This window comes from Coregonus clupeaformis, chromosome 17 (genome assembly GCF_020615455.1).
Source record: "Coregonus clupeaformis isolate EN_2021a chromosome 17, ASM2061545v1, whole genome shotgun sequence".
Classification (NCBI taxonomy): domain Eukaryota; kingdom Metazoa; phylum Chordata; class Actinopteri; order Salmoniformes; family Salmonidae; genus Coregonus; species Coregonus clupeaformis.
The window spans coordinates 63,959,119-63,985,291 of NC_059208.1; the positions used below are offsets into that span (position 1 = coordinate 63,959,119).

Below are 26,173 nucleotides of genomic sequence, written 5' to 3' on the forward strand. Positions count from 1 at the left end.
AAATCAGCTCCAAGTTTTAATTTAAAAAATCTGTTCCCAAGTATTCTCACACATAATAGAGAGACACGTGATTGTATACAAATGTAAGCAAGGTTTAAAATTATTATGTTTTAGTCAAACGTTATATCTGTTTAGGCTTCTTGCGGTCAATTTGCAGCACAAATTATTTGTAATTATGTTCAAGCCCCCCGATCATCCGCTCTAGAAAAATCGGCCCACGGATTAATCTAGTTGATGATACCTGGTCTATGGTTTGGGTGGCTGGAGTCTTTAACGATTTTCCAGGCCTTCCTTTCACACCGCCTGATAAAGAGGTCCTGGATGGCAGGGAGCTCGGCGCCAGTGATGTACTGGGTTGTCCGCACCACCCTCTGTAGCGCCATGGGATTCAACCTGGTTTCAGACCATTTCATATTATTCTGTACGTAAATCAGAGGAAACACCCGATATGTTACATTTCGTATTGTATGTATTTGTGGATGTACATCGCCCATTCGTATTATATGTTACGAATTTGAAGAAAGTACATTTACATTTTTACATTTTCGTCATTTAGCAGACGCTCTTATCCAGAGCGACTTACAAATTGGTGCATTCACCTTATGATAGTCAGTGGGACAACCACTTTACAATATATATACAGTGGGGAGAACAAGTATTTGATACACTGCCGATCACACGTTAGCTAGGCAAGGAATTAGTTAAGGTTAGGGTTAAGTTTAGGAGTTAGGTTAAAGGGTTAAGGTTAGGGTTAGGTGAAGGGTTAGCTAAAAGGGTTAAGGTTAGGGGAAGGGTTAGCTAACATGCTAAGTAGTTGCAAAGTAGCTAAAAAGTGGTAAGTAGTTAAAAAATTGCTAATTAGCTAAAATGCTATAGTTGGCCATGATGATATGAACTCACAACCTTTGGGTTGCTAAACGTTTTAATTATACACCCACCCATCTACCCTGACCAACCACCCTACTTTCGTTTTTGCCATAAGTAACCATCTTTCTTATGTAACCATAGGAAACGTAACATACAGTTGAAGTCGGAAGTTTACATACACTTAGGTTGGAGTCATTAAAACTCGTTTTTTCAACCACTCCACAAATTTCTTGTTAACAAACTATAGTTTTGGCAAGTCGGTTAGGACATCTACTTTGTGCATGACACAAGTAATTTTTCCAACAATTGTTTACAGACAGATGATTTCACTTATAATTCACTGTATCACAATTCCAGTGGGTCAGAAGTTTACATACACTAAGTTGACTGTGCCTTTAAACAGCTTGGAAAATTCCAGAAAATTATGTCATGGCTTTAGAAGCTTATAGGCTAATTGACATAATTTGAGTCAATTGGAGGTGTACCTGTGGATGTATTTCAAGGCCTACCTTCAAACTCAGTGCCTCTTTGCTTGACATCATGGGAAAATCAAAAGAAATCAGCCAAGACCTCAGAAAAAACATGGTAGACCTCCACAAGTCTGGTTCATCCTTGGGAGCAATTTCCAAACGTCTGAAGGTACCACGTTCATCTTTACAAACAATAGTACGCAAGTATAAACACCATGGGACAACGCAGCCGTCATACCACTCAGGAAGGAGACGTGTTCTGTCTCCTAGAGATGAACGTACTTTGGTGCGAAAAGTGCAAATCAATCCCACAACAACAGCAAAGGACATTGTGAAGATGCTGGAGGAAACAGGTACAAAAGTATCTATATCCACAGTAAAACAAGTCCTATATCGACATAACCTGAAAGGCCACTCAGCAAGGAAGAAGCCACTGCTCCAAAACCGCCATAAAAAAGCCAGACTACGGTTTGCAACTGCACATGGGGACAAAGATCGTACTTTTTGGAGAAATGTCCTCTTTTTGGCCATAATGATCATCGTTATGTTTGGAGGAAAAAGAGGGTTGCTTGCAAGCCGAAGAACACCATCCCAACCATGAAGCACGGGGGTGGCAGCATCATGCTGTGGGGGTGCTGTGCTGCAGGAGAGACTGGTGCATTTCACAAAATAGATGGCATCAAATCAAATCAAATTTGCCACATGCGCCGAATAAAACAGGTGTAGACATTACCGTGAAATGCTTACTTACAGCCCTTAACCAACAATGCATTTATTTCTTAATAAAAAAGTGAAATAAAACAACAACAACAAAAAAAGTGTTGAGAAAAAAAGAGCAGAAGTAAAATAAAATAACAGTAGGGAGGCTATATACAGGGGGGTACCGGTGCAGAGTCAATGTGCGGGGGCACCGGCTAGTTGAGGTAGTTGAGGTAATATGTACATGTGGGTAGAGTTAAAGTGACTATGCATAAATAATTAACAGAGTAGCATCATGAGGAAGGAAAACTATGTGGATATATTGAAGCAACATCTCAAGACATCAGTCAGGAAGTTAAAGCTTGGTCGCAAATGGGTCTTCCAAATGGACAATGACCCCAAGCATACTTCCAAAGTTGTGGCAAAATGGCTTAAGGACAACAAAGTCAAGGTATTGGAGTGGCCATCACAAAGCCCTGACCTCAATCCTACAGAAAATGTGTGGGCAGCACTGAAAAAGCGTGTGCGAGCAAGGAGGCCTACAAACCTGACTCAGTTACACCAGCTCTGTCAGGAGGAATGGGCCAAAATTCACCCAACTTATTGTGGGAAGCTTGTGGAAGGCTACCCGAAACGTTTGATCCAAGTTAAACAATTTAAAGGCAATGCTACCAAATACTAATTGAGTGTATGTAAACTTCTGACCCACTGGGAATGTGATGAAATAAATAAAATAATTCACATTCTTACAATAAAGTGTTGATCCTAACTGACCTAAGACAGGGAATTTTTACTAGGATTAAATGTCAGGAATTGTGAAAAACTGCGTTTAAATGTATTTGGCTAAAGTGTATGTAAACTTCCGACTTCAGCTGTATCATACTAAATGGAGTGTCTCGGATTTACATACAGAATAATAAACAATTATCTGAGACCAGGTTGGGCTGTTGCCGTACCAAGCAATGGTGCAGCCTTAGAACTTTCTGAGGATTTGAGGGCCCATACCAAACCTTTTCAACTTCCTAAAGGGGAAGAGCGCTGTTGCGCCTTCTTCACGACTGTGCGCGTGTGAGTGGACCATTTTAAGTCCTTAGTGACTTGGACACTGAGGAACTTGGAGCTCTCGACCTGCTCCACTGCAGCCCCGTCGATGTGGATGGGGGCGTGTCCCCCCCCTGTTTCCTGTAGTCCATGATCAGCTCCTTGGTCTTACTGACGTTGAGGGAGAGGTTGTTGTCCCGGCACCACACTTCCAGGTCACTGACCACCTCCCTGAAGGCTGTCTCATCGTCGCCTGTGATCAGGCCTACCACCGTTGTTTTGTCAGCAAACTTGATGATGGTGTTGCAGTCGTGGGTAAACAGGGAGTACAGTAGGGGACTAAGCACACACCCCTGTTGGGCCCCTGTATTGAGGGTCAGCGTGGCAGATGTGTTGTTGCCTACCCTCACCACCTGGGGTCGGCCCGTCAGGAAGTCCAGGATCTAGTCCTAAACTTGGTGATGAGCTTGGAGGAGACTACGGTGTTGAACACTTTGCTGCATTCTCACACAAGTATTCGTCTTATCTAGGTGGGTGAGGGCAGTGTGGAATGCAATTGAAATTGTGTCGTCTATGGATCTGTTGGGGCTGTATGTAAATTGAAGTGGGTCTAGGGTGTCTGGGATGATTTGAGTTTGTGTGTGCCCCATAACCAACATTTCAAAGCACTTCATGATTACAGATGTGAGTGCTACAGGGCGGTAGTCATTGTGGCATGAAGCCTTAGAGTTCTTGGGAACAGGGATGATGGTGGTCAGTTTAAAACGTGGGGATGACAGACTGGGACAAAGAGAGGTTGAAAATATGTGAAGATGCCTGCCAGCTGATCTGCGCATGCTCTGAGAACGCGCCCTGGAATACCGTCCAGCCTTGCGAGTGTTGACCTGATTAGAGACCATAATCACATTGGCCTCGGAGAGCGAGATCACCCAGTCCTCTGTGTCGGTGGGGGCCCTCACGCACGGTACGGTGTTGTTATTGTCGAAGCGTGGATAAAATGCTTCAAGTTCGCCTGGAAGAGTTTCATCATTGGGCAGATCACGGCTGGGTCTTCCTTTGAAAGCCGTAATGGACTGTAGTCCTCTGCCACCATAAAGGGCAATGGGGTTCTATAACCGATTCAAGTATTTTTTTAGCCAGATCCTAATTGGGATGTCAAATGTTATGTTCCTTTCGACGGCACGGAAGGCCCTTCTTGCCTCGTCTCTCAGATCATTCACAGTTTTGTGGAAGTTACCTGTGGTGCTTAAATCACCCTCGTAGTTCAGTAAGGAACACATGACAACGGAGGGCAAGATGGTAGCGGCGAGGGGGTGGTTTGGGATTCACCGCCTGTCTGGTGTTGTTTGTCTGGAATAATCTCAATACATTAGAGTGCTGGATCTGAAGGGCCTGTATGTATGGCAGTGACTCAGCGGGACGTTTCAGAACCAGTAGAAGCAGATGAATACAGTGAGAATCAACGACTTGGGCCATGTTCATGTCCGTTTTAATGAAACACACTAAGGGAATCATCCCACTCTGAAGGACAGGATGTAACAGAACATACTTGTGGCACTGTATATAGACAGACTTGTGAAGACTGCTTCTGCTGATGCAAATAGGTGTCTTACCTACTTGTCAACTAAATGTGCATCCTTGTACAAACTATAAAACCACGGTATAAATTTCAACTTGTTTCATTGGTACTGAAATAATTAAACTCTACTCCATTCTTATTGGCCATTCAGTGTGAATCTACGTGGATGCAGTGAATCTGAACCCGATGAAAACAGATGGTTGAAATCAGCAGTTTGCAGCTTTTCCATGAACATTCCATCTTCTCCTGCGCCTGTATTCAGAGCTCCACTGACTCCTACTGGCCACCATATTACACTGCCTACAGGACAGTGTTTTGTTTTCCACCTTCAACATACAAAACACACTGAAACTTGGGTTAATCTTTCATCCCTGCTGTAAAAAGAAAAGAACAAAACATAAAAAAGGAAAAAGGAAATTGTGTGCGAACCACTACATTTCTTGAACATTCAAAAGCACACCAAAATAAATAACCCTTTAGAACGAAGTGTTGGGAAGTAGTTTTTGTTTATAAATACCGATAGAAGCCATTGAAATCAATACAAAACAGGTAGATTTAAAACTGTGGTTGCATTTAACAGATATTTCTTTCTTACCCGGAAAATATTCAAAATGGTTTATAGTCCAAGATTTTGTAATATATATATACACACAAAAGAGTTGCATCATAATGAGAAAATCAGTCATAAGTTCAGTTTTACAGCACATATACAACTATGATCATCACATCCAGTCATCACCACCATCTACAACATAAGTCCCTGTTCTGCTAACATGTTCTTAAGGCAGGGAGGAACCGTGAGGAAAAAAAAGTTTCATTACATAATACTACCGCAAGGGGGCTGGTTTCCCTGACAAAGATTATACCTAGTCCTCGACTAAAAAACATTCCGGCAACTGGTTTGCTCTTGCAACGGTGTTAATAAATATATTTATTACGACCAGAGTTTGTTATTATCATGTATACAGTTGGATAAAACAAAGTTGCTATCAGAACCTCATCTCACCTGAGCAATATAAGGACTATGGGGTGGTTTCCTCGACACAGATTAAGCCTAGTCACGCATGGACTAAAATTCATGCTCAATGGAGAATCTCCATCGAAAATGAATTTTAGTCGAGGACTAGGCTTAATCTGTGTTCGTGAAACCTCTCCTGTTACTTGAATGGAGTGTGGGACTCTAAAATGTTTACACACCAGAAAGGTGACGGAAATGTACAGGTTACAAAAATCATTTACACCCCTACAATAATAACAATAATTCTGCTTTTGGAAATACAATAAATGTTAGTGTTAGTGCAGTAAATATCACAAAATGAACTGAAACAGATCATAAGATTATATCTTCCTATTAATCCACTCTCCCCACCCCATCTCACTCCAATACTCTCCTTCATTTGAATATAAATACTACTGCGTTGTCTCAGGGTAAATGAGAGAGGAGGTTAGATGGAGGTCTTGAGCTCAGGTGGGGAATGTCAGGTAACAGGTAAGATTACATCCTAGACCCATCCCTTTGCCCCTGATGCCACTCCACTGACCCCTGACCTCTGCCAACAGTGAGCTAGCCGGGCATCCCCTTCTCTTACCGCTCAGGGGATCCCATCCCAGGCTAGTGTTTCAGGTCGGGGGAGGTCTCTCTTCATTTGGTGGCTTGCCAGATGATGATGCCCAGTATGGTTAGTACTATGGACAGGACCACGGCCAGGATGCACATCTTCTTACGGGACTTTAGCTGAGGGGAGACAGAGCAGAGGGATGGGATGGATGGTGGGTGGTGACAAGCAGAAACAAACTGCTGCTACCAGACTCATTATACTGCTCAGTTTATACGCTTTCAAAACCTCGTAGAGTCCATGCCCTGACGAATTGAGGCTGTTCTAAAGGGCAAAGGGATCAACAGCCAATCCAGCAGTCTGAAAGCTACAGTGAGCCTCAATTGGTCAATTGCGCCATGATATCGCTGGGAATGTGCAGAATGTTCAGCTTTCCCCAAATTACTGTACATTCTGTTCACACATTGCTCAGCGAGTTCCTCTCACCTGGCTCAGTTCCTCTCACCTGGCTCAGTTTGGCGCGAGACACTCCTATTGAAAATTAATGGGCCCCCTCATTTTATCGGCGGCCACTGCTAGCTAGCAGTGGACACAGGGTCTTACTCTGCAACAGTGATATTTCCTCTTACCTGGTAGTAGAGTCTTACTCTGCAACAGTGATATTTCCTCCTACCTGGTAGTAGAGTCTTACTCTGCAACAGTGATATTTCCTCTTACCTGGTAGTAGAGTCTTACTCTGCAACAGTGATATTTCCTCTTACCTGGTAGTAGAGTCTTACTCTGCAACAGTGATATTTCCCCTTACCTGGTAGTATGCGGCTCTCTGGAGCTGTTCTGTCCCTCGGTCTACGTGGACCTCAGCACTCTCCACGTTGGCCTCTATGCTGTCTGTGGTGGAAACACACGGAGAAGAGGTTCAGACACACTGCCTCAGCTTGTCTCTGCCTTATGGTGGGTCAGCTTGTCTCTGCCTTATGGTGCCTCAGCTTGTCTCTGCCTTATGGTGCCTCAGCTTGTCTCTGCCTTATGGTGCCTCAGCTTGTCTCTGCCTTATGGTGCCTCAGCTTGTCTCTGCCTTATGGTGCCTCAGCTTGTCTCTGCCTTATGGTGCCTCAGCTTGTCTCTGCCTTATGGTGCCTCAGCTTGTCTCTGCCTTATGGTGGGTCAGCTTATTTTTTAAACACATATATGCATTTTAATTTCAAACAAGACAATCAGCAGAGTTTGCTCCAATAATACAGATGTTTTTGGGGTCAGTTTTCTAACTGTAAGCATGTGTATATACGGAAACCTAATCATACTCTTAGAGAGTTCAAATCATGTTTTAGAGTGGTGGGTTTTATGAAGGAAGTAACTGATTGGGCACTAGACTCCAGTACTACAACAGTGATGGGACTCACCAATCATATCTCCCTGATCATGGATCATCACTGCTAGGTCCTTGAAGATCTGGTTCACATCCAAGATGTCCGACTGAGATAACACAACATAACTCAATGAGAAAGGTAATGCTGAAATAACACAACTCAATGATAAAGGTAATGCTGAAATAACACAACTCAACAAAAAGGTAATGCTGAAATAACACAATATAACACAATGAGAAAGGTAATGCATTCCTGTTTATGCCACATGATGAACATAGGCATTGGTCTGGTCCCCAGGCACCGGCTGAATCCTAAAATCAGGTTTTTTTCCTGGATCAAAATGGGGCTTAGGTGGTGGATGTGGCGGGGGCGTGGCCAATGGTGCGGTCCCTTACAGAACATTTTAGAGGCTCTCCCGTTGCCCGCGGTGACATAGTTTTGCTGTTTTAAAGCTAATTTCCTGATATTATACACATTTTGCCATGGGGCTGAGAGAATATATGCAGCTTTAATGCTAATTTCCTGAAATTCTACACATCTTGCCATGGCTTATGCTATCTGAGTGACTCAAACATAAGAAAATCAATGGGGGCCCCATGCCATGACAAAAATACCCCTGAATGCATAACTTAAAGTTGTTTAAGTTTACACTGAAAACGTATTTCCATCCCGGAAAGTATTTTGCAAAGATGTAATTGTTTTACTGTTTGGACATAGGCAGCCTGAAAACACACTTAGGTGGCCCACCTCTTTTCTATACAGAAAACCCCCTGTAAACGGCACCCTATTCCCCAGTGCACTAGTTTGACCAGCACCCTATGTAGTGAGGGAGAGAAAGATGTATACATTGAGTATACAAAACATTAAGAACACCTGCTTTTTCCATGACATAGACAGACCAGGTGAAAGCTATGATCCATTATTGATGTCACTTGTTAAATCCACTTCAAATCAGTGTAGATAAAGGGGAGGAGACAGGTTACAGAAGGATTTATAAGCCGTGAGACAATTGAAACGTAGATTGTGTATGTGTGCCATTGAGGGAAAGGCAAAAATATTTAAGTTCCTTTGAATGGGGTATGGTATAAGGTGCCAGGCACACCGGTTTGTGTCAAGAACTGCAACGCTGCTGGTTTTCACACGCTCAACAGTTTCCTGTGTATCAAGAATGGTCCACCACCCAAAGGACATCCAGCCAACTTGACACAACTGTGGGAAGAATTGGAGTCAACATGGGCCAGCATCCCTGTGGAACGCTTTCGACACCTTGTAGAGTCCATGCCCCGACGAATTGAGGCTGTTCTGAGGGCAAAAGGGGGTGCAACTCAATATGAGGAAGGTGTTCCTAATGTTTGGTATACAGAGAGATACATAGATGGAGGGAGTGTGTGAGAGAGAGAGAGACAGAGAGAGACAGAGAGATTTACCTCCAGCTGTCTGATGTTGGTCTCTCTCTCCTTGATAAGCTCCAAGTCCTCTTCTGTTATGGCCTCCTCTGTCGTCTGTGTGGTTGTCTGACCCCAATCATCTTGGCTACAGAAAAGAAAGACAGCGAGAAAACACATATGGAGAAGAGGAGATATTTAAGAAATCAGGAACCATATCCTGGAGTAGATAAGTTTCAAAACATCCTCCTTTGAGAGAGAAGCTTGAACGTACTTATCAAAAGACACGAGCTGTTCCTCAGAGGTACCATCTTCAGCCTGACAGAGAGGATCCAGACATCACATAAGCAAAATATCCTCTTGAAAGTTTGAAAATAGAAAACCTGCCAATGGTTTTACATTCAGCATTCTATCCATTATCAAAGCCTTACTGAGAGACGGGAACCAGCTCTGGCTCTGGCCACAGACTCCTTCTCCTTCTCTGCTGCCTGGCGCTGTATGGCCTGGAAGTTGTTGAGGGCAGCGGAGAAATCATTCACCAGCCGGTCCTTCTGGATCTTCTGTTGTCTCTGTGGGTTGAGAAGAAGAAGAAATGGGTCATTCTAAACATTGTCACTGTCAAGGAGTTGTCACTGTCAAGGAGTGGTGTAGGGTGAAGTTGCCCCTAGACATTGATCTTGGGTCAGTTTTGCATTTCTCCCAGTAATGGTTAAGGTTAGGATTGGGGGGGCTAATGCTAGATCTGTACCTACGGGAAACTTCAACCTGGAGCCATTCAAACACACAAAGGTTACCCAATGTCATCGTTGAGGAGTCAGTCACACACACACACACAAACTCATTGGAACAGATACTGACCTGCTCTGAAGGTGCTGAAGATAGTGAGACGGCGCCCAGGTCTTTCAGGTGCTTGCTGGTCTCCTTGGCCAGCTGGTTGGTAAAGTGCTGTATCTGCTGCCTGAAGGAACAGGAACCGTTGTCCAAAGTCAGTAGGGGAGATACCAAACTCTCAGAGAGTAACATAGAACACACACATATGTTCTGTTCTGTGTTCGGCGCATAAATAAGTTTGACAGTGTATGGATGCATGTTTATTAATACGTTTGTCGGTGTATGTACAAGCAAAACACTGAGAATACTTACAGACGGTCCTGCAGTTCGCTGGTGTCTTGCCTCGTCCCCAGCTGATTCACCATGCTCTTTATCTGGGCAGCTGGGAAGGGTGAAAAAATACATTATCTAAACTGTAAGCTATAGGATACATCTAGCATAGATTATTACAAAGTCCTGACTGAATGATCTTAATTACTAAATCGTCTACCCTGGGTTTGTCCACTCTCTTTCTGCAGCAATACGTACTGTTCTGTGTGATCTTCTGGATGTTGGAGCTGCATGTCTGGATGAGGGTATTGGAGTCCCGTGGCTGTGTGCGATAGCGGTCTGCTTTACCGGAAGACATTGCTACCTGTGTGGTGTGCTCTTAGGCCTCAGGGTGAAGACTGTTGGGGGCTGGGTGGCAGGTATATTGGGAATGTAGGTGGGTGGGTGAAAACTCTGGGAGAGGAGAAAGTAGGAACTAGTTTTTTGTTTTGCTATCTTGCTATCAATACATAACTGAGAGTACAGAGATAAACAGTGTTATCAAACTTATCAGGCAAGTTTGTCCTAAAATAGGCCTAATAAAATGTGTCACAAGTTACATAACAGTTAAATGCCTAGTCCTAACTGGAGAGAAGTGCTGTCATAGATTCATAACGAAGTATGATTTGACATTACAACAGTATCTGTTAAAAGTAATGACTCTTCACACTTTTGCAATATGTCCGGGCCAGTTCAACAATACCTTTACTAGGAAACGCTATCTAGGACAACCATTAGGAAATCGACTTTCTGTTCCTCACACCCATTAGACAGGGGCGTTCCAGGAAACACAGAGTGACAATGAAGAGCAGATACTCACTCCCAAAACATCATCAGACTGCCACATACATCCTCAATCTCTGGCTAGCTAGCTCAAAGTAGGACACAAGCAAGAGTTTGCCCTAGTTACCAGGTATTTCCTTCAGAATGTAGCTAGCTAACGTTAGGTAAATCAAATGATTTACAGTTAGCCTTAGATCGCTAACTAGATTTAACTAATGTAGCAAGTTACCCAACTAACTCAGGTTATCCATAAAACTAGATAGCTAACTACGTGCTAATAAACATAAAATCCATCTAATGATGAGTTGTCTCTCTAACTTGTATAATTGAAATGACGACTATGATTGCCGACAGGCATCTGAGTCTGAAGCTGTTGTAAATATCCGTTAGCTAGCAACGTTCGTTAACACAGAACCATATGGTGAGGAAGTCAACTCCACTGCGAATTGGAGAACCGTGTCAACAAAATGTGGCTTTTTATTTCACCGTGAGCTATACATTAACGTAGTTCACTTGAAAAGGAAAACAATAAATTCTTACTTGTTTTGCGGGCCGTAGCACTTAAAACATCCACTTTGTACCTTCGTCAAGAAGCCACCCTCCCAACACCAATGACGTTATAAACCCTGGATGACAGACAGCAAGATTATGGATATACTGACAAGATACACGTCTCTCCGCCCTAACAATGTGAGTCGTTGTCCACAAAGCGGCACGACCGGCTGTCTAGCTCCCGCCTATCCTTTCTTTGGATTGGTGGACACATCTCATTATTGTAATCTATTTTTGAATATTCGATGACTGTTGACGTCAACCGCCTGTATTCAATGGAGAGATGCTATGCTACTAGCCTCATGTCTTGAATATGCATAGCCATCTCGAGACAACTCTCATAAGTGTTTTTTTCTCAAAGTTATATCAGTACACTCGTCACAATTTAAGCATTACGAAACTTCTAATCGATCGAATAAACCTCACGTGGCAAATCAGCAATTTTTTTTGTTGTTGACCAAATGGCGAAACGAAAAAACGCCACCTGCTGGAGGGAGACAGAGTTCCACCGAGTTGAGCCTCTCGCTTCCTCTTCCTCTCTGCTGACAGGGACCGCTGCGTTAATCCACCGCGCAGCCATTTTTGTGGTACTCCATTGTAGAAAATATTTTGTAAGCTATAAAAATGCATTTATTTAATGTCTACATTAGTTTTTGACACGTTTATTCTATTACAGACACCGTAATGCATACTTTTAAGTTATGTGAGCTCAACATAAAAAAAATTAACAAATATATATTTTTCAATCCTTCAAGTATTTTTTTTGGAGAATACTAATGTTACTGTCCCCACTACAACAACAACAAACAAGAATTAAATACATGTAATTTTGTCCTTAAAACATTTAATTGAAATACTGTAGAATTCCATTCATTCCTATAGAGGGCTGCTCCTACTGGAGAGTCCCAATAAACCCGACCCGTGGCTTCAAAGCCTCTCAACCGCCAATACATAGCGTCAGCGATTAAGTGTTTATGCCGCATTCAAATGCCAGTCGGAACTAGGAAATGTGCGACCTGCTAACTGGTTGTAGTTATACACGTCCAAGTTCAACCAGTTAGCAAGGCAGAAATGTCAGAGTTTCCTAGTTCTGACTAGCACATGAACATGTCATTATTATAGACCATTGTCCAAAACTGTCATATGATGTCATTGCATACAGGCAAAACAACCCCTGGTTGGGAGCAAAGTGTACGTTAATGAAGTGGATATTCAATCAAATCTGTTTTTAAAAAGGGCTTAAAAAAAAGGTTTTGTAATTTTATTGTTAAAAACAATATTTTACATAGATAAAAGTAAAATAAAAGGAGGAAGAGGTCTTTCACAACTGTTCCCAACTTTCACTCGGGAGCAGAAGAGGATTACAAAAAGGAATTCAGAAACTAAAAACTCACACAAACTCAACAGAGTAGGCCTAGTCATGCAAAAGAATCTCTCAAATCCTGTCCACCGTGGGATTCATTCAATGGAGGTCCCTCTGGCTATGGCAGCCCATGCCTCCCCTTCAGTCACTGGGAAACCTTGTGACTGTCATGTGGTTTTCTGCTGATGGAACCGGCCATGCTGAGCCCTCTCACTTTGCTCAGTAGAGACCGGGGCGCATTCAGCAGTACACAATGTTTTCGAACGTTCAGATAGAAAAAGAGAAGAAACATGCCACTGTGACATGTAGAAGGAATCACGTCGGCTCTATTCATGGAATTTCTATCTGCAGCTTTCCACAATGTTATACTTTGCTAAACTCTATGAGACTGGAAACAACTCCCGTCATTTTTGGTTGGGACATTCTATAAGACATTTCTACCTGGCAACATGATACATTTATTCTAACTTTACAAACACAGACAGGAGGCAGAGTGTAACACCGCAGATCACACAATCACTTGCTCCTCAATTGAGAAGCACGTATCCCAAATGACACACTATTCCCTAGAGTCCATTGTGGGCCCTGGCCAAAAGCAGTGCTGCACTAAATAGGGAATAGTGTGTCATTTGGGATACAAACATCATCTTTGCGGTTTAGCAAAGCATAAGAAATGAAAACAGGAAGCTATTCTTAGGTACAGGATGGGCCAGGTGTCCACTGTTTTTAAAAAATAAAGATGTACATTAATAGATGCACAAAATAAATCATTTTTGTCAATTGACACAAAAATAATGTCTGTAAGCAAATGGCAGTTATGGTCAAGGACTGGGGATATGTCTTTAGCTATTAAATTCTCAAACATCTACAGAATATAATATGAAAGGCCAAATAACATGGCAAAAGAGGATATTGCCATTTCATTTTATGCCTCAACAGTAGACAGGTTCTGGAAGGCTACTCGTGGTTCCAAAGGCCTGTTCCGAGGATTCCAAGGGTTGCCAGTGGCACTCGATAAGGGCATCATACAGTTCCTCGCTGTGTTCCATAAACTTCCTGTTGGCTTCCACCACATCCAGCTCTGGGTTAGGATCTACAATGGAGGGAAAGGCAGCCAGTGACGATTTGATCCCTGCTGCGGTCACAGGTGGGATCTGAACCCCAGTCTCCCGCTCGGGAAACCAACGCCTTAACCATTAGATCTAGACAATGATTCTGAAGTTGCAGGCAGAGCTACCTCATGACAAAAGCATGAGTCCGACTCGCCTCCGCTAATGACATGTACTGTTAAAACCTTGGAACGTGCAGTACATCAATCTATGTTCATTAAGAACCACCTACATTCCTCATAGATCATTGGCCACACTAGTCTGGAGAAAAAGGAGTAGAAAAACAAAAACACTAACCTTCCAGACCATCATCTTCATCAGCTTCATTTTCCTGAAACGTTAAATGAGTTGGTTAATAGACTGTGTATATTGAAAAGTCGAAGGAAAACACAAGGTCAGTAACATCGCATGTCTATGAAGAAGTAGTGACGTTGAGCTACGTAACATATCACCAGCAAAGGGGAAGCAGGGCAGCAATCTTACCTGTACAGGATTCTGAGTGTAATCATACTGGTTATAGTTGTAGCCGTCATAGTTGCCTCCATTCTGGTCGTAGCCCCATGAGCCCCATCCACCACCGTACGGCTGTTGATTGTATTGATTATGGTTGTGTCTGTAGCCTCCTCCATGTGACCCCCACCCCCTGTTGTCTGATTGATTATGACGCGTTCTAAAGGAGCGAGCAAGAGGCAGCAGAGAGAGAAGCAGCAGAGAGAGAGAGAGCAAGAGGCAGCAGAGAGAGAGAGAGAGAGAGCAAGAGGCAGCAGAGCGAGAGAGAGAGAGAGAGAGAGAGAAAGAGGCAGCAGAGAGAGCGGCAGCAGAGAGAGAGGCAGCAGAGAGAGAGCAAGAGGCAGCAGAGAGAGGGGAGCAAGAGGCAGCAGAGAGAGGGAGCAAGAGGCAGCAGAGAGAGAGGCAGCAGAGAGAGAGAGAGCAGCGAGAGAGGCAGCAGAGAGAGAGAGAGAGCAGAGAGAGAGGCAGCAGAGAGAGAGAGAGCAGAGAGAGAGAGGCAGCAGAGAGAGAGAGAGCGAGCAAGAGGCAGCAGAGCGAGAGAGCGAGAGAGCGAGGTTATTGGTAACCGAGGAATCGGACAATGATTAAACCCATCTCTTTAGGAGTTGAAAAACTGATATTTTTGGGGAAAGATACTCTGCTCAGGTCTTCTTGACTGAGGGGAATAGTGAAACAATATTGGATATACAAATACAGCTAAACATAAACTATATACACAAGTATGTGGACACCCCTTCAAATTAGTGGTTCAGCCATTTCAGCCACATGACAAGTGTATAAAATCTCCAAAGACAAACATTGGCAGTAGAATGGCCTTCCTGAAGAGCTCAGTGACTTTCAACGTGGCACCATCACAGGATGCAACCTTTCCAACAAGTCAGTTCATCAAATTTCTGCCCTGCTAGAGCTGCCCCCGGTCAACTGTAAGTGCTGTTATTGTGAAGTGGAAACATCTAGGAGCAACAACGGCTCAGCCGCGTAGTGGTAGGCCACACAACGGGACGGGGGTCGGCCGAATGCTGAAGAGCGTAAAAATCGTCTGTCCTCGGTTGTAGCACACTACCGAGTTCTAAACTGCCTCTGGAATCAACGTCAGCACAATAACTATTAGTCGGGAGCTTCATGAAATGGGTTTCCATGGCCGAGCAGCCGCACACAAGCCTAAAATCACCAATCGCCGGCTGGAGTCTGGAGCAGTGGAAACATGTTCTCTGGAGTGATGAATCAAGCTTCACCATCTGGCAGTCCGACTGACAAATCTGGGTTTGGCGGATGCCAGGAGAACGGCAAGCGGTACCGGAGCACCAAGTCTAGGTCCAAAAGGTTTCTTAACAGCTTCTACCCCCAAGCCATAAGACTCCTGAACAGCTAATCATGGCTACCCGGACTATTGCATTGTCCCCCCACCCCACCCCCTCTTTTACGCTGCTGCTACTCTGTTTATTATCTATGCATAGTCACTTTAACTCTACCCACATGTACATATTACCTCAATTACCTCACACATTGACTCTATACCGGTACCCCCTGTATATAGCCTCCCTACTGTTATTTTATTGCTGCTCTTTAATAATTTGCTCTTTTGTTTTTACTTAACACTTTTTTTCCTCTTTTTTTTCTTAAAGCTGCATTGTTGGTTAAGGGCTTGTAAGGAAGCATTTCACTGTAAAGTCTACACCTGTTGTATTCGGCGCATGTGGCAAATAACATTTGATTTGAATAATGGTCTGGGGCTGTTTTTCATGGTTCGGGCTAGGCCCCTTAGTTCCAGTGAAGGGAACTCTTAATGCTACATCATGCAATGACATTCTAGATGATTCTGAGCTTCCAACTTTGAGGCAACAGATTGGGGAAGGCCCTTTCCTGTTTCAGCATGACAATGCCCCTGTGCACAAAATGAGGTCCATACAGAAATGGTTTGTGGAGATCAGTGTGGAAGAACTTGACTGGCCTGCACAGAGCCCTGATCTCAACCCCACCGAGCACCTTTGGGATGAATTGGAACGCCGACTGTGAGCCAGGCCTAATAGCCCAACATCAGTGCCCAACCTCTCTAATGCTCTTGTGGCTGAATAGAAGCAAGTCCCCGCAGCAATGTTCCAACATCTAGTGGCAAGCCTTCCCAGAAGGGTGGAGGCTGTTATAGCAGCAAAGAGGGGACCAACTCCATATTAATGCCCATGATTTTGGAATGAGATGTTCGACGAGCAGGTGTCCACATACTTTTGGTCATGCAGTGTACAGTATATACAGTGAGGGAAAAAAGTATTTGATCCCCTGCTGATTTTGTTCGTTTGCCCACTGACAAAGAAATGATCAGTCTATAATTTTAATGGTAAGTTTATTTGAACAGTGAGAGACAGAATAACAACAAACAAATCCAGAAAAATATGTCAAAAATGTTATAAATTGATTTGCATTTTAAATGAGGGAAATAAGTATTTGACCCCCTCTCAATCAGAAAGATTTCTGGCTCCCAGGTGTCTTTTATAAAAGGTAGCGAGCTGAGATTAGGAGCACACTCTTAAAGGGAGTGCTCCTAATCTCAGTTTGTTACCTGTATAAAAGACACCTGTCCACAGAAGCAATCAATCAGATTCCAAACTCTCCACCATGGCGAAGACCAAAGAGCTCTCCAAGGATGTCAGGGACAAGATTGTAGACCTACACAAGGCTGGAATGGGCTGCAAGAACATCGCCAAGCAGCTTGGTGAGAAGGTGACAACAGTTGGTGTGATTATTCGCAAATGGAAGAAACACAAAATAACTGTCAATCTCCCTCGGCCTGGGGCTCCATGCAAGATCTCACCTCGTGGAGTTGCAATGATCATGAGAACGGTGAGGAATCAGCCCAGAACTACACGGGAGGATCTTGTCAATGATCTCAAGGCAGCTGGGACCATAGTCACCAAGAAAACAATTGGTAACACACTACGCCGTGAAGGACTGAAATCCTGCAGCGCCCGCAAGGTCCCCCTGCTCAAGAAAGCACATATACAGGCCCATCTGAAGTTTGCCAATGAACATCTGAATGATTCAGAGGAGAACTGGGTGAAAGTGTTGTGGTCAGATGAGACCAAAATCGAGCTCTTTGGCATCAACTCCACTCGCCGTGTTTGGAGGAGGAGGAATGCTGCCTATGACCCCAAGAACACCATCCCCACCGTCAAACATGGAGGTGGAAACATTATGCTTTGGGGGTGTTTTTCTGCTAAGGGGACAGGACAACTTCACCGCATCAAAGAGACGATGGACGGGGCCATGTAACGTCAAATTTTGGGTGAGAACCTTCTTCCCTCAGCCAGGGCATTGAAAATGGGTCGTGGGTGGGTATTCCAGCATGACAATGATCCAAAACACACAGCCAAGGCAACAAAGGAGTGGCTCAAGAAGAAGCACATTAAGGTCCTGGAGTGGCCTAGCCAGTCTCCAGACCCTAATCCCATAGAAAATCTGTGGAGGGAGCTGAAGGTACGAGTTGCCAAATGTCAGCCTCGAAACCTTAATGACTTGGAGAAGATCTGCAAAGAGGAGTGGGACAAAATCCCTCCTGAGATGTGTGTAAACCTGGTGGCCAACTACAAGAAACATCTGACCTCTGTGATTGCCAACAAGGGTTTTGCCACCAAGTACTAAGTCATGTTTTGCAGAGGGGTCAAATACTTATTTCCCTAATTAAAATGCAAATCAATTTATAACATTTTTTACATGCATTTTTCTGGATTTTTTTGTTGTTATTTTGCCTCTCACTGTTAAAATAAACCTACCATTCAAATTATAGACTGATCATGTCTTTGTCAGTGGGCAAACGTACAAAATCAGCAGGGGATCAAATACTTTTTTCCCCTCACTGTAGGCTGTAAAAGGTGATTTGGAAAACAAATGGGTTATGCTACAACCCTGGTTTTACGAATGAAGAACGAGAGTTCTTACTATGCTATGGTATATAATCCATGTCTGGAGACGGCTTATAGAAGTGTAACAGTAAGAACTGAACTGAAGTGTAACTCACTTGTTAGCAGCTAGGCTCAGTCGTAGTGCCTTGCTCCCGAGCCCCACCGCTCCCTGACACTCCTCCAGCGCCAGCTTCTGAAGCCTCTGGTCTGGGAACTGGACGAACCCACAACCCCTGGAGACAAGAGAAACGTTCAGACAAGCAAGTAAGTAAATAACTACAACGCTTCAGCTGTGAATACTTTTTTGGGTAGTGGAAAGAAGTTTAGACATTTAAATTGTTAGTGCAAAAGTAGTGACCATATTATAAATAGTCGTAGGACAGCCGTTAGTGGAATAGTAACAGTGGATGTAGTGAATGCAGTGGTAGTGGAAATAGCCTTGTCAACTGTATTCACATGCCATCATATCACATAAACCTGGATGTATGGAAACCCAGCATAGTGATTATAATATCCTCCTGGACTCACTTGGAGTTTCCCGTGCCGTCCAGCACCACCTTCCCCCCGCGACAGGATGGATAGCGGTTGTAGAAGAACTCGTACAGCATCCCGTCATCCACTTCAGGTGTGAGATCTCCAACGAACAGAGAGTAGAGTGGACTGCAGCGGAGAGAGAAAAGGAGTTGTTCATTTCCAATGTTTCTATATGGCATCTCATGACATATAGTTTGACTTACAATCAAGCTTGTTGATATACCCGCTTTCTCCTTGCTTCCCAAAGGTGGCCCGGTTTAACTTGAATCTTCTAGGCTGTGAAGTACAAAAAGGCTTCCCTTAAACGCTCATTTACAACATGATGACAATAGGCATTAAATGTATACAAAAGCTAAATGTGGCAAATTGCATACAGATCTTCTGTTTGGCTCAAGTCACCAAAAGGCAGCATGTTACAATCTAGGTCTGCATCCCATTAGGCTCTGGTCAAAAGTAGTGAACTATATAGGGGATAGGGTGCCATTTGGGACACTTACTAGAATCCATAACATCCAAGTAGCTTTGTTAAATGGTATATTTACTGGTGTGGCTCCTGGTAGTGCTTTTCCATTGACTTTACGAAGACACCTCTCAGCTGTGGCTTCATCGGTCAGCTCCACGAAGCAGTAACCTGCTGCACCACTACTAATGAGCAACACAGAGAAGGAATATCAGTCCAATGTTGCATTCAAACCCCCGATTGGTGACGTTAGCATAAAATGTTTCTAGTCGACATGACCTCACAAAATCGATTGCTTAAAAAACAGAACTTCGGTTTAGTACCAGTGTTTTTGTCATACTCGATCCAGTCCGTAGTGGAACTTAAGCCTTGTTCATATTACCCATGAGCACTCCGTTACACGCAAACATCATTACCATCACAATAAACTAACTTATAGGAATGGGTAATTGTTTACAAGTTACTAGCTATCTCATAAACCCCATCGTCAAAAACCACATATTTTCACTACTTTTGTAGTTTGGTAACTTCCTGTTCTTTTGACGGACTCTGGCCAGACTGAAAAATTCAAAGTATGCCGCGTCCCGTCTCGCAACGGAGCCTTCAAATCGCAACGGGGCGTTGCGATTCTACTCCGTTGTGGACGGTCCCCATTCAAATGAATGACATCCGGTGCAACGGAGTGCTTATGGTAAGTGTAAGTGAGGCTTTAGAACGTAGCTGTCATTTTCAGACAACGTCTGCTCCTCCTATAAAAGTCTCTGGTCTCACATGAATTTGAGCGTTAAGCTATCATTTAAAAGAAAGCCAACCCCTGTCTCTATTTAGAAACTGATGTGAGGTGGTGATTTGTTGGAATTATCCAGTCAAAAAAAAAAATGCGTTTCCTTTTCCGTATTGGCCATCTACCGAAATAATTTCCTCTGATATATAAATTGATAAATGGCTACTACAGGTTGTAATCTATTAACAGATACATGTAGTATACCGAAGTTCATTACATTTACATTTGAGTCATTTAGCAGACGCTCTTATCCAGAGCAACTTACAGCAGACTTACAATTATGGTTAAGTGCCTTGCTCAAGGGCACAGAGACTGTTAACCTAGTCGGCTCTGGGATTCGAACCGGAGACCTTCCGGTTACTGGCCCAACGCTCTTAACCGCTAGAAGAGCGCAAACGGTACATGTTGCTGCGGTTATTGTCCCAGTTCCATTGATTTCAAGACAAAATCGATGTGAGTGACTCATTTGCACGCGCTATTGATTACAGTAAAACAAGCTAATCAATTCCAGTCTTGAGTGACCACTTCGTAAATATTGGTGGGTGTGCTGTTTAGAAGGTACTCATTTAGCAAAATACAAGTAATCTGAACACAAGTGTGACGTGTGTAGGGAGTAACTTATGTATTGGTCTTCAAAATATCACAATTTATTTCAGCATACTGATTATGACTTTGTACATCTAAAAAGCAGTGTTTTGACACTCGGTCATAACTCAAAAAGCCATGACAACAGGAAGCAGCTAAAGTATCATTTTCAATGCATGTTATGTTTTAGCAGTATAAACGGTACTTTTAACATTATTTTCCAACAGGATTCTACTTTATCAGGTAAAAATTACTTAATGAGCCAAAAACGTGCTATGATTGATTGTTTTCGATTATATTAGTGAAATCGTGAAAATACGTTTGTCCTGGCTACAGATTGGTATGGCTAGTGTAGCTAACGTTACTAGTTCGACACTTTCAGGTCAAACGCCCTAACGTTAGCTAAAATACTCACCCAGTCATCTTGTTGCGTATAATCCGCACACTCACCACCAACTCCCCCATGGTGCCGAAGGCTCGGGTTATGAACTTCTCATCCATGTAGGGCTCTAACTACCAAAACAAACACAGCCAAACGTTATCATAACATGCTAAGGTTAGCTAACGCATAGACAACAGTTAGCTACCACACGTCACCTGCAAATATCATAAAGGCTGTGTTTAGCTACCAATTAAGGTGTCAAAATGTTCCATCTGTATCAAGTTCGCTTAGCACTAATAAACCAAATCAGTTAGCTAGCTAGCCACTTAACGTCATGTATGTAGCTACTAGCTGGCTAACTAGTATGCTAGCAAACAAGCGGAAGCTAAGCCTAGCTAGCTACAAGCTGAAGTGTTAAAAACGTCGACTGAAATGGTTCAATACTCACGTTTCCCATCCATAGTGTGCTCATGCTTTAGACTTGAAATTGTAAAGCTTTCTTTACATACATTTACAGTTGTGAACCCTCGAAATGAAACACATGCAACACCTTGCAAGTGTCCGGTCGGAATAAGCAACAGGAAAGTTACGTTTCTGCGCATGCGCTTTCAAAACAAGTCCAATTGACTGCTCTCTAGCCTGATCCCAGATCTGTTTTATTTTTTTATTTCACCTTTATTTAACCAGGTAAACCAGTTGAGAACAAGTTCTCATTTACAACTGCGACCTGGCCAAGATGAAGTAAAACAGTGCGATAAAAACACAACACAGAGTTACATATGGGGTAAAACAAAACATAAAGTCAAAAATACAACAGAAAATATAACTGTTTGTGCCACAATGCCACTCCTTGTCATGCCCCCAAAAAATATTTAAAAAATATATAAACTTGAACACAAAACAGTGTTAGTTTATTTATAAATAATCCATAAACCTCTTATATGGAATCAAACAAGTGGGGAATTATGTGTAAATTGACAGTTTAATTTTATTCACAGCAAGGTCATCACCTAGTCCTAGGACATTGGGGATAGGTTAGCCCTTGATCATGACTTAGTTCAAATACATTAACACATAAGAGTCATTGGACAAAGGAGTCTTCTGTAGGGGGGCAGTTTTGTTAAGAGCCACGACGCTCGGTCTGAACATTAACATGCATCGCTTGCAGTATGGTTATGGAAGCATAAGGACCTTATCTTTCATATCAGCGAGAAATAATTGTTTTAAAAAATGAGGCTTCCCACTGGCCGTATTTCCATGTTACAGCTCACAAATGGAAGACAGAGTGGACTACCTTTGGTAATTAGCTATCTGCGTCTCTGAACACCTGTGTAAACGGAAGACAGACGCCACAAACGTGTCACTGAACATTACTGTTGGCTGCAACTGTTAAAACGGTGTACAGTAAAGTGTGTATTTTGCATTAGTGAAATTATTTTGATGTGATATGAAAGTAGAGGGATTTAAGTTTCTATAACCGTACAGCCATTGAGAATCGATTCACGTTTAGAGGGAGTATTTGGCTGTTTTTGCGTCCAGAGCCAATTTGCCCTTTAAACAGAACATGTAAAGTCCTTGGACTAAGGAGTAATGTTAAGCTCCTTTAGTCCAATATTGGGCTAGGGACAGGTAGGATGACCTATTCGAGTATATGACCATTCATGATGAAATAGCACATTTGCAACTGCCCTCTCAATGACATTGTGAATTAGATCTTACATCTTTCACTATAGTGTTTACTTATTTCCATCTGATTGGCTAGAAGTATAATCATTTGATGTCAAGTTTTACAATCTAACTACTGTAGCAAGCTACTGATCCTGTCATACCCCTGAACCACTCAGTAACCTGTCCTTGCCAGTGGCAGTACTTGGTTATTTATTTTTATTCAATGGTCATTTCAACAACAAAAAAATACCGCACCAATTGGGAATATGGCCTTTCTGGTAAACCAATGAAGATAGAGAACTAGTTTCATAGTAACAGCCCACCACTTACAATTGCAAAATGTAAAAGTCTACAACTAACCTCAAAAGTTGATTTACTGGCCAGGGTCTTCATAGCTAGCCTGGGTTCCAGTCTGTTTGTGCTATCATGCCAACTCCATGTCACTCATTGATTTGGCATGACGGCACAAACAGATCTGGGACCAGGCTACATCGCAGCCCCAGTTACATGTATTATGGTCATATGGGAATGTTCAGGGTTTTGAATACCAACCAAGGAATGGTGACGGAGTAAAAAAATATGATTTAAAAAATAAAAATCATCCACTACCACTATTAATCCATTCACGGAAACAACCATATTCCAAAATACATCTAATATTCTGAAAGCAGTGGAGGCTGCTGAGGGGAGGCCGGCTCATAATAATTGCTGGAACGGAGTGAATGGAATGGGATCAAACACATGGAAACCATGGAAACACGTTTGGTTCCATTCCACTCATTACAACAAGCCCATCCTCCCCAATTAATGTGCTACCAGCCTCCTGTGTCAGATAAATATTAAAAACATAAATCTCAAGATTGTTTCCAATCCCCATATAAGCAAAAATATTCACCAGGCAAATCATACACCTTTAAAATGCTGTTGACTCACACAGAAGATCAGGTAAACATTTCTAAATTCTCACTCAGACAAAAATCACTACTTGATCTTTACATTTAGTATAGACTTTGCAAATAAGTGCTCAGCGTACAATCTCATTGTAAAATATATAGCATCTATAATTACAAGGATATGTTCATGGAAACACAGACATAACGGTATCAAAGTAGACAAGCTTGAGTTGGTCCTCCCCTCTTTGTAGTTACCACAGCCCAGCTAGAATAAATATTAATTCTAGCATATTAACTAAAACATAATTCTAATTGAGCTAAAACTTATTTTGTAGTAAATCACTGGCAGATTACAATAATACATTCTAAGGAGCAATGGAATTGCAATTACGTTCAAAAATATTTATGCAATGACCTCCACTTCTGTATTTAGAATAAGTACTCAACACTGCATATGCAAGATGGAAATATTCAGAGCTACAAAACAATCTATTGAATACAGAAAGTCTGGGGAAAAAAACCTGAAAACCATTAAGATTATAAATCATATTCAAACATATTCACGATAACAAGGAATGGTTATGTCCACTCCCTCAATCATGGAGGGGCAAGCTTGTAAGAGTAGAGGTCTAACGTGTGGTTTTAAATTCTGTATCTGGAGCATTACAATCCCAAATTACTGTGAGAGGTCAACAAGAAAACACTGACAAGTCAAGGTTATTAGGACAGAACTATGATATGGTGACTACCCTATAACCAACATCATAAACTGGGTGGTTCCAGCCCTGAATGCTGATTGGCTGAAAGCCGTGGTATATCAGATCGTATACCATGGGTAGGACAAATTTTTTTTTTATACTGCTCTAATTACGTTGGTAACCAGTTTATAATAGCAATAAGGCACCTCGGGGGGTTTGTGGTATATGGCTTTGCGTTGCGTCGTGCCTAAGAACAGCCCTTAGCCGTGGTATATTGGCCATATACCACACCCCCTCGGGCCTTATTGCTTAAATGAATTAACAACATCTCACACCGCTCAGATCACATACTATGTGCAACTTATTTCATGTTCACCCAAAGTGCCAAAACAAGATGGTAAGACAAGCAAGAAGCCCTTACTTAAAAATAGAAATCATAATAAATACTACTGCATGATTTAAGTTCATAATAGGAATACATTGTCCCCCCGACCCCCATGTCATTCTTCTCTAGGAGAACTAGCTAGTTTAGATGTTCTTTAAATTAGTCGTTTAGTAAGGCTTATTTAGTAAGGCTTACATTCAAGAGAACAACTAAAACATGTTATCTTTCTAAACGATGTACCCCAGTCATTCTAGTGCATGTGAAAGTGCCAAACGTTTCTCTGTAGATTTCTATTGTTTAAAAGACATCACTGCATTATAATTACAGTAAACAGAAACGTTAAAACCAAAGAAACCATTAATTAATGTATAACAAGAATATTGAACATTGTCTTGTTTTTAAGTTGCTTTCATGGAAAATGAAGAATTCTGCTGCAATTCACTAAAGTGCCATCAAAAAGTTTTCTGAGACCTCTGTAATAACTAACTATTACCATATGCCTTCAGTTGGTTAAACCATCACCAAGGTTGACCGAACGTACACCAACCTTGTCCAACACAGAGAAATTAAACATAATAAAAAGGTCAGTATACATCATGATCTAAGGAATGTGGGATAGGAAGGAAGTGAAGGAGGCCAGAGTCTGATAGGAGACTGTAGAGTTCAGAGCGGCTTCAGTGGGTTAGAGTAGAAACCCCAATGGAAACTCTATGGCGCTGTCCCAAATGGCACCTTATTCCAGTGCAGTATATAGGGAATAGGGTGCCATTTGGGATGCAGCCTAGGAGGACAGTGTGGAGAGCAGCAGGTCAGTACAGTGTCCGAGCCTCAAGCAGCCGGGAGGAAGAAGAGTTGGATGAAGATGAAGAGGTATAGGAGTCCGCTGGGCCGAGCTGCTTTCCACAAACACACATTCAGTCCATCTTCTCTTTCTGCACCAGTTTGGGGGCGTCCACAAAGTCACGGCCGTTGAAGACGATGACGGCAGCGGTGACTGCAGCAGCAGTGCCCCAGAACAACACGTACGCCAGGGTCTCAGTCCACGTGTCACCTGGGAAAGAGAGAGGGACACCACTCGTCAGATACAAAGAGACAGAGGGGGACACCACTCGTCAGAGAACAACACATATCAAGGACACAAAGAGACAGAGGGACACCACTCGTCAGAGAACAACAAATATCAAGGACACAAAGAGACACCACTCGTCAGAGAACAACACATATCAAGGACACAGAGACAGAGGGGGACACAGTGACAGAGGGGGACACTCGTCAGAGAACAACACATATCAAGGACACAGAGACAGAGGGGGACACTCGTCAGAGAACAACACATATCAAGGACACAAAGAGACAGAGGGGGACACCACTCGTCAGAGAACAACACATATCAAGGACACAGAGACAGAGGGGGACACAGAGACAGAGGGGGACACCACTCGTCAGAGAACAACACATATCAAGGAC

At 42.8% G+C, this 26,173-nt stretch overlaps 3 protein-coding genes across 4 annotated transcripts in view; all 3 read right to left on the reverse strand.

Moving 5' to 3' along the window:
- Positions 1 to 4,549: 4,549 nt before the first annotated feature.
- LOC121586821 (syntaxin-12) lies at positions 4,550 to 11,571 on the reverse strand. The gene is made up of 10 exons (XM_041903816.2): positions 11,428 to 11,571; positions 10,324 to 10,518; positions 10,108 to 10,177; positions 9,823 to 9,922; positions 9,396 to 9,533; positions 9,239 to 9,282; positions 9,007 to 9,112; positions 7,613 to 7,685; positions 7,018 to 7,100; positions 4,550 to 6,391 (listed from the first exon to the last, which is right to left on the reverse strand). The coding sequence occupies exons 2-10, from the start codon at positions 10,421 to 10,423 to the stop codon at positions 6,299 to 6,301; spliced, it is 807 nt and encodes a 268-aa protein (XP_041759750.1). The 5' UTR covers positions 10,424 to 10,518; positions 11,428 to 11,571; the 3' UTR covers positions 4,550 to 6,298.
- Positions 11,572 to 12,678: 1,107 nt separating this feature from the next.
- LOC121586822 (tRNA selenocysteine 1-associated protein 1) lies at positions 12,679 to 21,653 on the reverse strand. Of its 2 annotated transcripts, none has more exons than XM_041903819.2 (9): positions 21,511 to 21,653; positions 21,096 to 21,193; positions 19,394 to 19,493; positions 19,075 to 19,127; positions 18,846 to 18,977; positions 18,434 to 18,550; positions 14,395 to 14,581; positions 14,209 to 14,242; positions 12,679 to 13,895 (listed from the first exon to the last, which is right to left on the reverse strand). In XM_041903819.2, exons 1-9 carry the CDS (start codon positions 21,532 to 21,534, stop codon positions 13,735 to 13,737), a joined length of 906 nt encoding a protein of 301 aa, XP_041759753.1. In that variant the 5' UTR covers positions 21,535 to 21,653; the 3' UTR covers positions 12,679 to 13,734. The 2 variants fall into 2 exon arrangements, with proteins under 2 accessions (XP_041759753.1, XP_041759751.1); XM_041903817.2 differs by having other exon boundaries at positions 19,394 to 19,496.
- A 2,907-nt stretch (positions 21,654 to 24,560) lies between these two features.
- LOC121586823 (phosphatidylinositol-3-phosphatase SAC1-A) overlaps positions 24,561 to 26,173 on the reverse strand; it is a 34,204-nt gene continuing 32,591 nt past the window's right edge. Inside the window, exon 20 of the mRNA XM_041903820.2 lies at positions 24,561 to 25,757. Coding sequence (XP_041759754.2) covers positions 25,621 to 25,757 — 137 coding nt within the window. The 3' untranslated portion in view covers positions 24,561 to 25,620. The remainder of the gene's footprint in view (positions 25,758 to 26,173) is intronic.

Coding starts and splice junctions, on each gene's coding strand:
- LOC121586822 (XM_041903817.2), bottom strand. CDS start 21,534: ATGAGCACACTATGGATGGGAAAC. Junction 21,194..21,510: donor GCACACTATGGATGGGAAAC/GTGAGTATTGAA, acceptor TTGTTTTGGTAG/TTAGAGCCCTACATGGATGA. Junction 18,978..19,074: donor GGGAAGCAAGGAGAAAGCGG/GTATATCAACAA, acceptor TCTCCGCTGCAG/TCCACTCTACTCTCTGTTCG.
- LOC121586821 (XM_041903816.2), bottom strand. CDS start 10,423: ATGTCTTCCGGTAAAGCAGACCGCTATCGCACACAGCCACGGGACTCC. Junction 9,923..10,107: donor AGCGAACTGCAGGACCGTCT/GTAAGTATTCTC, acceptor CTGTTCCTTCAG/GCAGCAGATACAGCACTTTA. Junction 7,101..7,612: donor TGATCAGGGAGATATGATTG/GTGAGTCCCATC, acceptor TTTCCACCACAG/ACAGCATAGAGGCCAACGTG.